Source organism: Salmo salar, chromosome ssa19 (genome assembly GCF_905237065.1).
Source record: "Salmo salar chromosome ssa19, Ssal_v3.1, whole genome shotgun sequence".
NCBI lineage: Eukaryota > Metazoa > Chordata > Actinopteri > Salmoniformes > Salmonidae > Salmo > Salmo salar.
In genome coordinates, this window is record NC_059460.1 from 44,188,276 (window position 1) to 44,207,113 (window position 18,838).

General features: G+C 45.5%; 1 protein-coding gene across 2 annotated transcripts in view; it reads left to right on the forward strand.

The window, feature by feature from the left end:
- Positions 1 to 8,322: 8,322 nt before the first annotated feature.
- The window catches only part of LOC106578871 (integrin beta-4), a 31,218-nt gene continuing 20,702 nt past the window's right edge, over positions 8,323 to 18,838 (forward strand). For both annotated transcript variants that reach the window (XM_045702364.1, XM_045702365.1), the window contains exons 1-8: positions 8,323 to 8,708; positions 14,201 to 14,283; positions 14,477 to 14,559; positions 14,708 to 14,803; positions 15,993 to 16,197; positions 16,298 to 16,394; positions 16,769 to 16,940; positions 17,297 to 17,560. In XM_045702364.1, the coding sequence (XP_045558320.1) occupies positions 14,208 to 14,283; positions 14,477 to 14,559; positions 14,708 to 14,803; positions 15,993 to 16,197; positions 16,298 to 16,394; positions 16,769 to 16,940; positions 17,297 to 17,560 (993 nt within the window). In that variant the 5' untranslated portion in view covers positions 8,323 to 8,708; positions 14,201 to 14,207. The remainder of the gene's footprint in view (positions 8,709 to 14,200; positions 14,284 to 14,476; positions 14,560 to 14,707; positions 14,804 to 15,992; positions 16,198 to 16,297; positions 16,395 to 16,768; positions 16,941 to 17,296; positions 17,561 to 18,838) is intronic.

The window sequence follows — 18,838 nt, forward strand, 5'->3', positions numbered from 1 at the left end:
GGAGGCCACACACACTACTGAGCCTCATTTTGACTTGTTTTAAGGACATTACATCAAAATTGGATCAGGCTGTAGTGTGGTTTTCCACTTTAATTTGGAGTGTGACTCCAAATCCAGACCTCCATGGGTTGATAAATTGGATTTCCATTGATTATTTTTGTGTGATTTTGTTGTCAGCACATTCAACTATGTAAAGAAAAAAGTATTTAATAACATTATTTCATTCATTCAGATCTAGGATGTGTTGTTTAAGTGTTCCCTTAATTTTTTTGAGCAGTATATTTTATCATATTTATTTTCATACTGTTCTCTGGATAAATATTTTCAATGTTCTGTCTAGAAATGAAGGGATGGTTCTGTTGTTGTATTCCAGTACTATTGACTTCAGCCACTGGCCTGAATCTGGCTGGAGGAATTGCTGTCTCCTCTCGCTCTCACTCACTCACTCAATCTCACTCAATTCAATTTAAGGGGCTTTATTGGCATGGGAAACATATGTTTACATTGCCAAAGCAAGTGAAATGGATAAACAAAAGTGAAATAAACAATAAAAAGTGAACTCACTCTCTTTTCCTCTCCTTTCCACCCTTCTCTCTCTCTTTCTGGCCACTAGGTATTTGTGTCCAGGTGCATGTTGTGATTTACACCCCTTCTTCCCTTCTTCTTGTATCCCTCTATCTCTCCATCTGAGTTCCATCCAGCAGAAACGATAAAACACCGCCTCATTCCGCAGTCTTTTGAAGCACAGCGGGAGGTCATAGTTCAGAAGAGTCGTTCACTAGAGTACGTACCGTTTGAGTTAAAGTTGCCCTAAGGCACAGATCTAGGATCAGCCTACCCTCCACAGATCCCCCAGATCACCATTAGATTTGAGTACTAGTAAGCCTGTAGTAAGCCTTAACCGTATCCTTTATCAGTGTATTGAAGTTGTTTCAAGTGGCTGGTTTGTCTTTTGATGAATGAAGAGGGTTTAAGTTATTTTTTTGTTGTAAAGATCAAAGCCTATGTGGTGGTAACCCATCCAGTCCTTTCACCTATCAGTGGGGATTAAGGAAAGGAAGGCATGAAAGGGAATGAGGACACATCCAAGGTTCCCTCTCATGGCATTTTCAGACAAATCTTGAGACATTGTAATTGAACAAACATTTGTTTCATGTGAATATAGACTGAGGTTCTTGTGTTTTTCAGCTTGTTAGACGTGATGGGGCCCACCACCCAGATATTTCTCTGTCTCAGGAATCGGTCTATCAGCTGTGGCTCAGACCACCGACATGCTCTCCTGGATATCATCCCATCCCAGCACCGCTGGCTCAGTTCCCTGAGGTACTCCTGAACTCTAAAACCAGATGAGTGGAGAACTAGAAACAATTTGAGGTTCAGTATGTAATACATCGTTATTCTGCTTGTGCAAAATCAGTTTCAACGACTTTTCTCTTTCTGTCCCCCTCTCTCTGTTATGTCAGTACTGTTGTTTGTGTGTGTGTGGGGGTGTCTCTTTCTCTCGAAGTTTCCCTCTCTTTGTCTCCCTGTGTTGTTCGGTTAAGTCCTGTTTTATGGCAGTGTGCTAAGATATATGCCTGCCGGCTGCATTTCATCTGTAGCTTCAGCATAGCAGCCCTACCCAGTACACACTCGCACAAACTATTTTGGCTGATCTGGGCCTGTCCTTGGAATTGTGTGTGTGTGTGTGTGTGTGTGTGTGTGTGTTTCTGCACCCAGGTGAGTCAGAGACACACCCAGTGTACAGCTATTAAAGTGCTGAACAGGCATAAACCTTTCCTCAACACAACAGACCTTCCATCTGGTACACTGACACAGGGTTGACTCAATGTACTCGGTGAATATGAAGTCCAGTTGTCTGAAACATTATCCATGGTGAAAGTTAGATATCCTTTTAAAAAGCTAGATAGCCTGAATTAATTATAGGTTAGTTACTGAAGTCTAACATATTTAGACAAAATGTTCCGAAACACCAAGCACTTATGTAGCCTAGGCTATGTCTTCATGAATTGTTATCCCACTCCCCTGGAAAACAGGCCATATGTCTCATTGGCTGTGTTTGTACCCGTGTTATAGAAAAAAGAGCTGAACAAAGACTACTGAACAGTCGCTTTTATCATGGAAATCCGAGTTTGGCACTGAACAGTATGTTGAACAAATCGCGCGAGTTGAAGTTGGGGAGAATGTCCGAAAAGTTCAAAACTTTTACATTTTGTATGCACTGACAGTTTGCCTGGATTTAGTGCAATATCTTAGGCTAAATGTCGCTGAAGCCTGTCAACTTCACGAGTATCTGGGAGGCTACCACCTACTGTCGGCAACCAACAACCAACCTTACGCTGACCTAAGAGGCGCAGCACTTTTGCTCTTGAAGTAAGTTATTTTAGAGTAACATTTAAATGTGTAAAGAGCTGGAAGAAATGTGCTTATTCGTTAACTTTGATAATTGTTTTATTCTATATCAGTTTGCACTATTCAGCAAGCACCTCATTTTAGACAGGAATGGCCCACTAGGCTGTAGTTATTGATTTGTCTGCTGTGTTAAATGTTGCTTTACAGAATGGCATTGCTGCAGGAATTAGGGGTGCTGAATGTTCTGTAGCACCCGCTGAAAAACCTGAATAATAAAAAATGCAAAAACAATTGTTGGAATTTTAAGAGTTGTTGCCCTGTTCCCGTTCTCTTTGACGTCATATTGCCTTTCTAATGGAATCCAGAAAGAACAAAACCCTGTCCTCAAATATTCACACCAAAAAGGTACAAAGTTATGGACAGACACAACACATCCACATCAAATTAAATATTTATCTTGAACAAATAACATGGAAAACGACCACTTCTTTTGTGCAGTATTAATTTACCATCCTTACAAACCACTTAATGTAAATGTACATGACTGTATTGTACATAGGCAGGTCATCTAGGTTTGTACCTGTAGACTTTCTATCACCATGGAGATAAACAATGACCAATACAGTAACTGAGTACATTGAGACATCAAGTGGTTTGTGATGATGTGGCTCAGTTGGTAGAGCATGGTGCTTGCAATGCTAGGGTAGTGGGTGCGATTCCCACTGGAGACCAGTCTGAAAATGTATCCACTCACTTCTTACTGTAAGTTGCTCTGGATAAGAGTGTCTACTAAAAGGGAAAAGGAATGAATAGACCATTCTTTATTTTTCACTTAGAAAATACGTTGCCTTTGTAAAGTATTTAAAGAAACTGGAAAACATATCAAGCAAGTATTTCTATATTCCACAACTATTATCAGCGTTGGGGGGAAAACGCAGCACCTTCCCGCGGCTATGCATCAGCCCCAGTCATTGGTCAGTCTGAATGGTTGCCATGGGGAGTGCCAGCCGCAGTGGTCATTTCAACAACCAGGACTGTCAGAATACGGGTGTCACATAGCATTTAGAACCAGTTCCAAAACACATGCGTGTTGGTTAGGAATCTCTCTGAGAACTGAAATACAATTAGTGTATATATTAAAACGTATTGCTTTATGATGTTTGTTTGGCATTCAACGTCGCATGCGTTTATAAAGTTGTTTAAAACTCTTTAGAGGTTACAGGTCGTGGGTTAGGTTGCCTGGCTACCTGTCACTATAACAACATCCCGCCATCAAATTCTTTGTTAAGTCAAATTGGCCTCCACTGTTTCTGTACAACAGGCCTCCAGCAGGCCTCCTCTGTTTCTGTACAACAGGCCTCCAGCAGGCCTCCTCTGTTTCTGTACAACAGGCCTCCAGCAGGCCTCCTCTGTTTCTGTACAACAGGCCTCCAGCAGGCCTCCTCTGTTTCTGTACAACAGGCCTCCAGCAGGCCTCCTCTGTTTCTGTACAACAGGCCTCCAGCAGGCCTCCTCTGTTTCTGTACAACAGGCCTCCAGTAGGCCTCCTCTGTTTCTGTACAACAGGCCTCCAGCAGGTCTCCTCTGTTTCTGTACAACAGGCCTCCAGCAGGCCTCCTCTGTTTCTGTACAACAGGCCTCCAGCAGGCCTCCTCTGTTTCTGTACAACAGGCCTCCAGTAGGCCTCCTCTGTTTCTGTACAACAGGCCTCCAGCAGGCCTCCTCTGTTTCTGTACAACAGGCCTCCAGCAGGTCTCCTCTGTTTCTGTACAACAGGCCTCCAGCAGGCCTCCTCTGTTTCTGTACAACAGGCCTCCAGTAGGCCTCCTCTGTTTCTGTACAACAGGCCTCCAGTAGGCCTCCTCTGTTTCTGTACAACAGGCCTCCAGCAGGTCTCCTCTGTTTCTGTACAACAGGCCTCCAGCAGGCCTCCTCTGTTTCTGTACAACAGGCCTCCAGCAGGCCTCCTCTGTTTCTGTACAACAGGCCTCCAGTAGGCCTCCTCTGTTTCTGTACAACAGGCCTCCAGTAGGCCTCCTCTGTTTCTGTACAACAGGCCTCCAGTAGGCCTCCTCTGTTTCTGTACAACAGGCCTCCAGCAGGCCTCCTCTGTTTCTGTACAACAGGCCTCCAGCAGGTCTCCTCTGTTTCTGTACAACAGGCCTCCTGTAGGCCTCCTCTGTTTCTGTACAACAGGCCTCCAGCAGGCCTCCTCTGTTTCTGTACAACAGGCCTCCAGTAGGCCTCCTCTGTTTCTGTACAACAGGCCTCCAGTAGGTCTCCTCTGTTTCTGTACAACAGGCCTCCAGTAGGCCTCCTCTGTTTCTGTGCAACAGGCCTCCTGTAGGCCTCCTCTGTTTCTGTGCAACAGGCCTCCTGTAGGCCTCCTCTGTTTCTGTGCTGGTGCATTGTGATAGTCGGTCTAATCTTCAAGTCAAGATGGTTCGTACAACGCCTGAAAGTAGTAGGTGTACTGGACTGTAGCAAACCTTTTTGTGTGAATGTTTTACCGGTAATGTTCAAGGTTAAGTACACCCGCCTCTCCTACTGTTGTCGACAGTAGAACCTTTTGCAGTTCTAGCCACAGCCTAGAACTCCCTGCCTCTCCCTCAATCAAGAACCAAGGCAAAGCAATGTTTGGATTGGCAACATTGGCAAAAACCATGAGAGGGAGGGAGGGAGGGAGGGAGGGAGGGAGGGAGGGGGAGAGGGGGGGGGAGAGAGAGAGAGAACTAAACCATTGTCAGTCCCAAATGTGGTTTATATCGGCAGGATTGTGTTCTGTTTTAATTATGCCCTTTTCAAACAGTCAGTTGGGGAGGAAAATGATATTTTATCACATCTGAGTCATCGTATGCCAGTCAAAAGTCTGGATACAGTACGAGTAGGAACAGGAGTTTGGGGGCACTTTTTGAGGTCCTGTGCAGCTCCTGTTCTCTCTGGTTGCTGAATAAGCCTGTTTGATGTGTGTTCAGTCCTCTGAAGACCACAGAGTCTCGGTCTCCTGAGTCTTAAGACCCCATAGATATACTGCCTTAGTCTTGACCTGGGTCTCCTGGGCTGTGTGTGGACACTGGACAGTGGCTTCTCCAGTAAGAGCAGATCTAGCCACAGGAGTTGTGTAACCTGTAACAGCTGGCCTGGTCGGGGCAGAGGTCATATCCCCTCCAAGGTGAACAGTAACAGATGCAGACTTCATGTCTGTAGCTCTTTTCAATGGAGCTGTTGCTAATACAATACATTATGTGGTCATATTTACATATACTGTATTCCACAGTGTCATATTTACATATACTGTATTCCACAGTGTGTGAAAGTGTATGCAACTCCTCTTTAATACACACAAACCCTGGTCAGGTGTAAAACACACACCCTGGTCAGAATGTGTTAACCCCAGAGAGGGGGTTATGGTTAACCCCAGAGAGAGGGTTGGGGTTAAACCCAGAGAGAGGGTTGGGGTTAAACCCAGAGAGAGGGTTGGGGTTAAACCCAGAGAGAGGGTTGGGGTTAAACCCAGAGAGAGGGTTGGGGTTAAACCCAGAGAGGGGGTTGGGGTTAAACCCAGAGAGGGGGTTGGGGTTAAACCCAGAGAGGGGGTTGGGGTTAAACCCAGAGAGGGAGTTGGGTTAAACCCAGAGAGGGGGTTGTGGTTTGTCAAATTCAAGAATGGTTCTTGCACAGTGGGATATCATGTCACTAATAGGTGTGTATTTGCGATAGAAAGTCCCTGTGTGTATATATATATATATATACACACACACACACACACACACACACACACACACACACACACACACACACACACACACACACACACACACACAGGTAGGTACGTGCGAGTCCAATACAACAGTGTTTATAACACCAGTCCTCCAGTACCCCCAACAGTGTTTATAACTCCAGTCCTCTAGTACCCCCAACAGTGTTTATAACTCCAGTCCTCTAGTACCCCCAACAGTGTTTATAACTCCAGTACCCCAACAGTGTTTATAACTCCAGTCCTCTAGTACCCCCAACAGTGTTTATAACTCCAGTCCTCTAGTACCCCCAACAGTGTTTATAACTCGAGTCCTCCAGTACCCCCAACAGTGTTTATAACTCCAGTCCTCTAGTACCCCCAACAGTGTTTATAACTCCAGTACCCCCAACAGTGTTTATAACTCCAGTACCCCCAACAGTGTTTATAACTCGAGTCCTCCAGTACCCCCAACAGTGTTTATAACTCCAGTCCTCTAGTACCCCCAACAGTGTTTATAACTCTAGTACCCCCAACAGTGTTTATAACTCCAGTCCTCCAGTACCCCAACAGTGTTTATAACACCAGTCCTCCAGTACCCCCAACAGTGTTTATAACTCCAGTCCTCCAGTACCCCCAACAGTGATTATAACTCCAGTCCTCCAGTACCCCAACAGTGTTTATAACTCCAGTCCTCTAGTACCCCCAACAGTGTTTATAACTCCAGTCCTCTAGTACCCACAACAGTGTTTATAACTCCAGTCCTCCAACAGTGTTTATAACTCCAGTCCTCCAACAGTGTTTATAACTCCAGTACTCTAGTACCCCCAACAGTGTTTATAACTCGAGTCCTCCAGTACCCCCAACAGTGTTTATAACTCTAGTACCCCCAACAGTGTTTATAACTCTAGTACCCCCAACAGTGTTTATAACTCCAGTCCTCTAGTACCCCCAACAGTGTTTATAACTCCAGTCCTCTAGTACCCACAACAGTGTTTATAACTCCAGTCCTCCAACAGTGTTTATAACTCCAGTCCTCCAACAGTGTTTATAACTCCAGTACCCCCAACAGTGTTTATAACTCCAGTACCCCAACAGTGTTTATAACTCCAGTACCCCCAACAGTGTTTATAACTCCAGTACCCACAACAGTGTTTATAACTCCAGTCCTCCAGTACCCCCAGAAGTGTTTATAACTCCACTACCCCCAACAGTGTTTATAACTCCACTACCCCCAACAGTGTTTATAACTGCACTACCCCCAACAGTGTTTATAACTCCACTACCCCCAACAGTGTTTATAACTCCACTACCCCCAACAGTGTTTATAACTCCACTACCCCAACAGTGTTTATAACTCCACTACCCCAACAGTGTTTATAACTTCACTACCCCAACAGTGTTTATAACTCTAGTACCCCCAACAGTACACATTTGTATTGTAGCCCTGGACAAACATACCTGATTCAACTCATTGAGGGCTTGATGATTAGCTGACAAGTTGAATCAGGTGTGCGTGTCTGGGGCTGTAATGAAAATATGTGCTGATGTGGGGACTGGAGTTGGGAACCACTGTTGGGGGACTGGAGACAGTGGCGGTTCTAGACCATTTCAACTGGGGGGGCCAAGCTGGGGCCAGTTGTACTGTTAGAGGGGCCAGTTACATTAGACGTTGTTGTCATATCGTTTTCTTCACTGCATTGCAGGCATTAGCAGGCAAAAGACCATGTTCATAATCATTAGTGTTCCGCGTTGGCACTGTCTAATAACGGATGTAAAAAAAGAACGATAGCAAAAATGTGTTATGTAAAAATTATTTCACACTCCACATTTAGGGGGGCCACAAGGGGGGTCTGAAATTGTTGTCACAGGGGCAGCACTGCCCCCCCCCCCCCACAACCGCTCCTGACTGGAGTTGGGAACCACTGTTGGGGTACTGGAGCTGGGAACCACTGTTGGGGTACTGGAGGACTGGAGTTGGGAAACTGTAGTACAGAACTCCAGGTCTTTGTGTACGTGTGACTGTTTCACGTAACCTCCAGGCAGTGTTCTGTTCTCTGACACTCCCAGGCTCAAGCCCACACAGGTAAGCCCAGCCTGGGAGGAATGTAGCCGGGAGGGGGCCTAACACACTCAGAGGTGTGGCGCTTTGAGCGTTAAACACCAGGGGACGAGAGGGTGAGGGAGTTACCCTTACTGTTAGCTACTTACCTAAACTTGATAGAGAGAGTGTGGGTGCAAGTTAGAGGAGGGATCAAATCTCAGCGCACACACACACTCGCTGGTTCTCTTTCCCGTCTCTCTCTCGCTCTGTCATTAAGGCTGACAGTCAGGCGTACACACAGGCACGCACCTCGCCTCCAGGTTCAAGGGGGATAGAAGACGAGCGGAAAAGAAAGAAGGAAAGAAAAAGGGGAAAGTCGAGTCTCTCTCCCCTGTCATTACTCTCTCAGACGTGGAACTCGGACTTCAAGGCTGGAAGAGGAGGGTTTTTCTCCCACAGACACCGGTGGATACTGACCTTACAGACGAGTGGAGAGTTAAACAAAAGGATTAAGAGATTCCCTTTTTTAAATTTTTCTTTCTTTTGGGCTTGGATTGGGCAAGGCAGCTGTAAGAGGTTCGTTTGATCAGTAATCTCTTTAACAAGGCTCTAAACTCACTAATTTCTCCCATTGTTTTCACTGATCTACCACTTCTGTTCCAGCCTGCAAGGTTAATAAGACGATAGTTATCTACTTGAATAATACAAAAGCAGTTTTATTCTATTCATTTTCTATTCGGGTGAGTCCTATTGAGATAGAAGTCAGCAAGAGGCATGGGGCAGCGAGCATGCAGACAGCTGTGCATTTATAAGATAGTTAAAGGATATCTCTTGACAATGTCTATGACCTGAGTGTTTTGAATTTGTGTCAGCTACTCAGGTCAAGGGTCAATAAGTAAGTTAGAGCTGGTGTCTAGCTCCTCTTAATAACATGCTAAGGATAAAGACCAAAATGTGACACAGATGAAAACAGTTCTACAGATGAAATGGACTTACAACAGAGGATGCATCTGCTCTTAGAGAGATTCATATAGAAGTTTAAGGCCTATACTGATACAAAATCCTTTCATGTTTTTTATTGCTATCAAACCATAGTTTGTAAGAGTTGTTGTATAACAGCGTTCTTCTCTTTGCACGTTAACAACTACTATTTAAGAGTCCTACCCTTCCCGCTCTGGTAACATAGACACAGCCAACTAGATTTACAGGGTAATGACAAGGTGCATTGGGACAGTCCAAGACCACGAGGGACTCTCATTCTGATTGCAGCAGAATTAAAAACCACAGACAGACAAAAGGTCACAGACATCTCTCCACTCTGAGACAGCTGTTCCTATTTACCTGCCTGTGCTTAGATGGATTGATGGTGTGGTAATTAAGTAGCTGTTTTTCTACGGGGCTGACTGAATAGTTGAGGGTTGATTTACCTAGGTCTCCCCGGCTGTGCCCCCTGTCACTGACGTGACGACCCCTATTGATGTCTTAACGGCTAGGTCCCCTCCCTCCGTTGGAATGTTCACCTGGTCGCCGGGCAGATTATTGAGCTGGGACCACAACTAGCAACCACTCTCTTTTTTTCTGTCTTTACATCGTGAATCTATATTTTTTTACGGCTGTATTTCACTAGTGTTGTTTATTTGGATCCTATTAGCTGTTAGTCGCAATTTCCTGCGATCCAGATATTTTGTAATTTAGACCAATGGTGAGTTCAAGCAGAACTATGTTTTTCCAAACTCTTAGTATTTGAACTTTCTCCATGAGAAGTCTGACTGTACATGTTCTTCTTTGATGTGTTTAATAGTAGTTAACAGATAACCTTTAGGGGCCTCATATTTCTTCTCACAGTGAAGATATAATTTGTCCTGTTTTTCTCTCTTATTAACTGGCTCAACCTAGTCAGTGATTTAATGTGATAGGTAAACACACCTGTACTATACTACAGTAAGTGTTTTGTACTATACTACAGTAAGTGTTCCTGCTCTGCTGTCCTGCTCTGCTGTCCTGCTCTGCTGTCCTGCTCTGCTGCTCTGCTGTCCTGCTCTGCTGTCCTGCTCTGCTGTTCTGCTGTCCTGCTCTGCTTCTCAGCTGTCCTGCTCTGCTGTCCTGCTCTGCTGTCCTGCTCTGCTGCTCAGCTGTCCTGCTCTGCTGCTCAGCTGTCCTGCTCTGCTGTCCTGCTCTGCTGTCCTGCTCTGCTGTCCTGCTCTGCTGCTCAGCTGTCCTGCTCTGCTGTCCTGCTCTGCTGCTCAGCTGTGCTGCTCTGCTGTCCTGCTCTGCTGCTCTGCTGTCCTGCTCTGCTGTCCTGCTCTGTTGCCCTGCTCTGCTGTCCTGCTCTGCTGTCCTGCTCTGCTGCTCAGCTCCCTGCTCTGTTGCCCTGCTCTGCTGTCCTGCTCTGCTGTCCTGCTCTGCTGCTCAGCTCCCTGCTCTGCTGCCCTGCTCTGCTGTCCTGCTCTGCTGTCCTGCTCTGCTGTCCTGCTGTGCTGCTCAGCTGCCCTGCTCTGTTGCCCTGCTCTGTTGCCCTGCTCTGTTGCCCTGCTCTGTTGCCCTGCTCTGCTGCCCTGCTCTGTTGCCCTGCTCTGTTGTCCTGCTCTGTTTTGGGGATGTGAAATTCCTGCTGGGTGAGCCAATGGTCAAAATACATTTAAAAAATAATAATTCTCCATAAAACCCTGTGCCACCAACTGTCAGCATCAGTGGCGGTTGGGGCCATTTAAGATGAGGGAGGATGATTTTTATTTATTTTTTATGAACATGGCCTTATTTCTATTACAGCATATTGGATGAAGGCCATTCATATTCCATTCACCCAGCTCAATGTAACATTATTAGGATTAGGCTACTACATGATTCTCTAATGTTCCCTATACCCATCATGAGGTTGCTAACCTATTAATGAAAGTTTACAACGTAGGTGCACTCAGGTCGAGAGAAATTTGAGTAATCAAGGTGACAGTGACATATTTAATACTGCCTTGCACACTTTAATACTGCCTTGCACGCATCTAGCTGATCTAGGGTGTAGTCATTAGTCTAACAGTTGCAAACAAGAGTTTCTATTCATTTGCTTCCGTTTAAGAAATCTTTTTCAACAGAATTGGTGCAATGAATACACACCTGATCACCCATAAACACAGTTCACTTTCATAGCAGCCACATACAAACAGCTTATTGTACATATAATTCCTTCTCGCATCTATCTACGCACTCTCCTCCTTTCACCTTTTCCCTTCCCTTGTGGACTTCAGTGCATAACACATCAGCTGTCTGTGACAAGGCGGAAAAAACCTTCCAAGGCAAACCTTCATATTATTACCGCTAACCACTACACACAGCCTACATCGTTGTCACTTCATAGTCAGCATAGCTACTAGAACTAACATGTTAGTAAACCATGCAGTACAGTATACAGTCAGCAGCAAGCAGTTCAGCAGTTACACCGGCAGGCCCTGGTGGCAATAAATGAATCAGACCAGAAGCTTACCTTGACTTGGAAGAGTTCCAGTGTTGGATAGCCGTAGCCAGCTAGCTAACATAGCATCCCTCTTTGTTTGAGTAGGCTAAACTAGCTAGCTGCATTTAATGCTAAGTAAGTGAAAGTGAAAAATATATATATCTCTTTCTTGCTTTCTTTAATTTTCAAAACTGTTCAACTATTGGTTTTCTCTCTCTTTGAGTCAACTACTCACCACATTAATGCACTGCAGTGCTAGCTAGATGTAGTTTATGCTTTCAGTACTAGATTAATTCTCTGATCCTTTGATTGGGTGGACAACATGTCAGTTCATGCTTCAAGAGCTCTGATAGGTTGAGGACGTCCTCCAGAAGTTGTCATAATTACTGTGTAAGTCTATGGAAGGGGATGAGAACCATGAGCCTCCTAGCGTTTGTATTGAAGTCAATGTACCCAGAGGAGAATGGAAGCTAGCTGTCCTCCAGCTACACCATGGTGCTACTCTACAGAGTGCTGTTGAAGCTACTGTAGACCTTCATTGCAAAACAGTGTGTTTTAATCAATTATTTTGTGACGTGAATATATTTAGTATAGTTTTCTCAAAAACAATAACTTTTTAAATGTTTCAATATTTTTTATTTTTTTTAATGAATCACTGAGGAGGATAATCCTCCCCTTCCTCCTCTGAGGAGCCTCCACTGGTCAGCATTTACTTAAAATGTAAGATTCTCTGTGGAGATAAATCAGTGTGGCATCAGAATCACCTTTATTTGCCAAATACATTTGCATGTATGTGAATTTAACCTGGTTAAATAAATGGTGCTGCCACAAACAGAATATAGACAGACAAATATACGGACAATATGTACAGTATAGACTCAGAATTTACACAATCCACATACAGTATGTACACTATGAACACTGAAGCTAAACACGACAGACTACATTATAACACTATAGCTTCATTATAACGTATGAATGTAGAGAATTATGAATAAAATAAACAATTACAGGATAATGTGCGATGGGGAAATATGAATCTGATTTATCTATATATATATATATATACTACTGCATTAGACTGTAGCTCTTTGCGCACAACATTTGCATAAAACATGTCTTGATGTCTGGAGGAACATTCCCCCAAAGTACAGTGAGCTCCAAAAGTATTGGGACAGTGTCACATTTTTGGTTGTTTTGGCACTGTACTCCAGCACTTTGGATTAGAAATTATAAAATGACTATGAGGTTAAAGTGCAGACTGTGTCAGCTTTTATTTGAGGGTATTTCCAATCATATCGGGTGACCCGTTTAGAAATTACAACACTTTTTGTACATAGTCCCCTCATTTAAGGGACCAAAAGTATTGGGAGAAATTCACTTATGTGTATTAAAGTAGTCAAAAGTTTAGTATTTGGTCCCATATTCCTAGCACGTAATGATTACATTAAGTTTGGTTTGTGACTCTATTTATTGTTAATCAGAATATAGTATGTTTCTAAACACTACATTAATGCTAACATGGTTACGGATAATCCTGAATGAATCGTGAATAATGATGAGTGAGAAAGTTAGATGCACATAATATCATAACCCCCCCCCAAAAAAAATGCTAACTTCCCCTGTTATTGTGATATTGAGAGGTTAGAATGTCTTGAGGGTGTGATATTTGTGCGTCTAACTTATTATTCACAATTCATTCACAGGACTATCCGTAATCCTGGTAACATCCACATGAGTGTAGAAGTGTTTAAAAACATTTTCTATTCTTATTTACAATAAGTGACTCCAATACATTATTTACCATTAAAAAATACATTGAAACACAACCAAAGCAAACAGAAAATGCATCCAACAACTTTGTAGAGTCACAAGTTTGATGTAATCATTGTGTTCTAGGAATATGGGACCAAACACTAAATTTCGGACTACTTTAATACACATAAGTGAATATGTCCCAATACTTTCGGTTCCCTAAAATGGGGGGATTATATTCCAAAAGTGCTGTTATTTCTAAACAGTTCGCCCAATGTGGATGAAAATACTCTCAAATTAAAGCTGACAGTCTCTAATTTTAACCTCATAATCATTGTATCATTTCAAATCCAAAGTGTTGGAATACAGAGCCCCAAAAAACTAATGTCACTGTCCCAATACTTTTGGAGCTCACTGTATCTCAGTCACACTTCAGTGCTTTTACCCATCTGTTGTCTCTGTGTTCTGTAGGAGTGTAAGGCCTGTGGGAAGGCCACAGAGAGAACAGAGCCAGCTGGTTTGGGTAACACCATAATATTTCTGTAGAGGAATACCCAGGTGCTGAGGTCACTGGGGGGAAATTACAATGCAGGAGGCTGATAACGCAGCACAGGAGGCAATACTGGAGGCTGAAATTGATGAGATTGATGAGACTCTTTGAGTCCGCTTGATGATACTGACCTCTCCAAGTAGAAGTTGTTTAAGGCGCACAGATCGAGGACCACCTGACTTCTCCAACGGAGTGGAAACACAAGACTGACCATCGATCAAGGGGAAACTATAACCTACTCCTACCTCACCTGGTCATGAGTGTATCTATCCCGTGGTGAAGGTTGAAAGCTCATGACCTGTGTATGTGTTGCAGGGGGGAGATGGGGAGATGGACGTTACATCTCTTGGTGGGGGTTGTACTTGCTGTCCTCACGGCCAGTAGCTACGCTGAAAAAGGTGAGAATCATTTTAATGAATCAAGTGATTTTTACATAGTGTTATTGCAGTGTGGACTTGGGATATTTTAATATGTCAATAGACACCATCTTGTTCATGTGGCTGAGTCATCTTTACTGAGAATCCAAACTGGAATTCTATAGTCATACTACAAGGAATAGCTTCATGTTTCTGATGATTCTCTGTCCTGTAGTAAACCACTGCCTGGCTGCAAGGGCTAACACCTGTTCAGCATGTATCCAGTCAGGGAAGGGCTGTGCCTACTGCCCAGACGAGGTGAGAAGAAACTATTACTCCAGTTGCCTTCAGACACAGCTTAACCCCCCCACACACACACACACACACACACACACACACACACACACACACAGACACATTTAGCGGTAAACACCAACGCGACCCATGTGTTTGTGTTAACATACAGATCTTTGATGGACCCCGCTGTGACCTTCTGGAGAACATCATAGACCACGGCTGTAATGGCGCGGTGACGGCCGAAGGCAGTGTGTCAATGGAGAAAGTAAGTTTTGTCATCATCACAGTAATCCTTACTACATGGATTCATTAGTCTAGTCATCTGGTTACCACTGTAATATCATCATCATCGTTTGGCTGCAGTACATTCGACCACAAGCGTCCCTCCAGTTGTTACAGTCACAAGCTTTTTGCTGAGGTTGGAGCACCGGTCACTCCTAAAGTTTACCATGTTATAGACATGACTCACTCTTCCCTCTCTCTCTCTCTCCCTCCATCCTTCTATCTCTCTCCCTCCATCCTTCTATCTCTCTCCCTCCATCCCTCTATCTCCATCCCTCCATCCCTCTATCTCTCTCTCCATCCCTCTATCTCGCTCCCTCCATACCTCCATCCCTCTATCTCTCTCTCCATCCCTCCATCTCTCTCCCTCCATCCCTCTCCCTCCATCCCTCTATCTCTCTCCCTCATCCCTCTATATCTCTCTCTCCATCTCTCTCCCTCCATCCCTCTCTCTCTCTCTCTCTCTCTCCATCCCTCTATCTCTATCTCTCCCTCCCCATCCCTCTATCTCTCTCTCCATCCCTCTATCTCGCTCCCTCCATCCATCTATCTCTCTCTCCATCCATCTATCTCTCTCTCCATCCCTCTATCTCTCTCGCTCTCCATCCCTCTTATCTCTCTCCCTCCATCCCTCCATCTCTCTCCCTCCATCCCTCTATCTCTCTATCTCTCTCCCTCATCCCTCTCTCTCCCTCCATCCCTATATCTCTCTCTCTCTCCATCCCTTCATCTCCCTCCCTCCAACTCTCTCCCTCTCTCCATCCCTTCATCTCCCCATCTCCCTCCCTCTATCTCCCTCCATCCCTCTCTCTCTCTCTCTCTCTCCATCCCTCTATCTCTCCCTCCATCTCTCTCTCTCCTTCCATCTCGCTCCCTCATCCCTCTATCTCGCTCCCTCCATCCCTCTATCTCTCTCTCTCCATCCCTCTATCTCTCTCCCTCCATCTCTCTCCCTCCATCCCTCTATCTCTCTCCCTCATCCCTCTATCTCTCTCTCTCCATCCCTTCATCTCTCTCTCTCTCCATCCCTTCATCTCTCTCTCTCTCCATCCCTTCATCTCTCTCTCTCTCCATCCCTTCATCTCTCTATCTCCCTCCCTCCATCTCTCTCCCTCTCTCCATCCCTTCATCTCCCCATCTCCCCATCTCCCTCCATTTCCCTCCCTCTCTAGAACCAGAAGATTGACATGTTGATGAAGCGCTCTCAGGTGGCCCCCCAGGATATGTCCATGATTCTGCTGCCAGGGGAGGAGAGAGAGATTGAGATGGAGGTGTTTGAACCAGCGAAAGGACCTCTCGACCTCTATATTCTCATGGACTTCTCCAACTCCATGAAGGATGATTTGGACAACCTCAAAAGGATGGGTGCTGAGCTGGGTAAGTTAGAGGGGGAACAATGAGTGGAATTGTAAAACCATTGTCTTCAGTGTAGTACTGGGATAGTGTGGTTTGGTGATGTGTTCTGTTCTCCGTATAGCTGAGTTGGTGGGGAAGCTGTCTGATGATTACACCATCGGTTTCGGCAAATTTGTGGACAAGGTGGTGGAGCCCCAGACAGACATGAGACCGACCAAGTAAGAACTTTCTAACTATTAGAATCCTCTCCATACAGACACAGATATACACACACAGACCCAAAAGCAAACATCACTACCGTATGAAAAGTTCGGCATTTATACACTAATCATACTCATGGTCCCTCATTCTATCTCTTCCTCTCCCCTTCCCATCTCCTCCTCTTCCTCTCCTCCTCTTCTTCTTCCCCTCTCCCCTTCCTCTCCCACTTTTCCTCTCCTCCCCTTCCTCTCCCCCTTCCCCTCTCCCGCGCTCCCCTCTTCTCCTCCTCTTCCTCTCCCCCGTGCTCCCCTCTCCTCCTCTTCCTCTCCCCCGCCCTCCCCTCTACTCCTCTTCCTCTCCTAACCCCCCCTTCCCTCCTCTTCCTCTCCAGACTGGCCCAGCCGTGGCCCAACAGCGACCCTCCCTTCTCGTTCCGAAATGTGATCACTCTGACCTCTGACCTGCAGTCCTTCACCCAGAAGCTGCAGAAGGAGAGGATCTCAGGCAACCTGGATGCTCCAGAGGGGGGCTTCGACGCCATACTGCAGGCTACAGTCTGCGGGGTAGGACTATAGAGTTAGATTTACTAGAAAGGACAAGCAGCCATCTTTGGTGTACCATTTGGGATGTTTGATTATTTGAAGCTTGCTTTAGTAAAGTTAACTGTGATGCACCACTGTGTGAAATTCTTCAGAAGGCTCTAAATAATTAAATATAACTCTCTCCTTACCTCCTTTCTTCTCCTCCACCTCTCTCTCTCTTTCTCTCCCCTCCTACCCTCTCTCCCTTACACCTCTCTCTCTCTCTCTCTCTCACCCTACCCTCTCTCTCTCTCCCCCTACACTCTCTTTCTCTCTCCTCCTACCCTCTCTCCCTCTTTCCCCCTCTCCTCACTACCCCTACCCTCTCTCCCCTCCAGGAAAAGATCGGCTGGCGTGACCATGCCACCCACCTCCTGGTCTTCTCCACCGAGTCGGCCTTCCACTACGAGAGTGACGGTGCCAACGTGCTGGCTGGCATCATGCCACGCAATGACGAGCAGTGCCACCTGGACCCCGATGGGAAATACACAGAGGACACCAGGCAGGACTACCCCTCTGTGCCCACCCTGGTCCGTCTGCTGGGCAAACACAACATCATCCCCATCTTTGCCGTCACAAACTACTCCTTCACCTACTATGAGGTAAGAACTCAGAGCTACTACTCACCTTACAAACCTGAACCCTGCACCATACTAACCTGAACCCTGCACCATACTAACCTGAACCCTGCACCTTACAAACCTGAACCCTGCACCATACTAACCTGAACCCTGCACCATACTAACCTGAACCCTGCACCTTACTAACCTGAACCCTCCACCTTACTAACCTGAACCCTGCACCATACTAACCTGAACCCTGCACCATACTAACCTGAACCCTCCACCTTACTACCCTGAACCCTGCACCATACTAACCTGAACCCTCCACCTTACTAACCTGAACCCTGCACCATACTAACCTGAACCCTCCACCATACTAACCTGAACCCTGCACCATACTAACCTGAACCCTCCACCTTACTAACCTGAACCCTGCACCATACTAACCTGAACCCTGCACCATACTAACCTGAACCCTCCACCTTACTAACCTGAACCCTGCACCATACTAACCTGAACCCTCCACCTTACTAACCTGAACCCTGCACCATACTACCCTGAACCCTGCACCATACTAACCTGAACCCTCCACCATACTAACCTGAACCCTGCACCATACTAACCTGAACCCTCCACCTTACTAACCTGAACCCTGCACCATAATAACCTGAACCCTCCACCATACTAACCTGAACCCTGCACCATACTAACCTGAACCCTCCACCATACTAACCTGAACCCTCCACCATACTAACCTGAACCCTCCACCTTACTAACCTGAACCCTCCACCATACTAACCTGAACCCTCCACCATACTAACCTGAACCCTGCACCATACTAACCTGAACCCTCCACCTTACTAACCTGAACCCTGCACCATACTAACCTGAACCCTCCACCATACTAACCTGAACCCTGCACCATACTAACCTGAACCCTGCACCATACTAACCTGAACCCTCCACCATACCAACCTGAACCCTGCACCATACTAACCTGAACCCTCCACCTTACTAACCTGAACCCTGCACCATACTAACTTGAACCCTGCACCATAATAACCTGAACCCTCCACCATACTAACCTGAACCCTGCACCATACTAACCTGAACCCTGAACCCTCCACCTTACTAACCTGAACCCTGCACCATACTAACCTGAACCCTGAACCCTCCACCATACTAACCTGAACCCTCCACCATTTATAACCTGAACCCTGCACCATACTAACCCTACAAACACGTCATCATCCCCATTTTCACTCCTAAAGTATACTTATTCCACTGAGTTTAGCCACTGTCTGTTCTGTGAGCAGT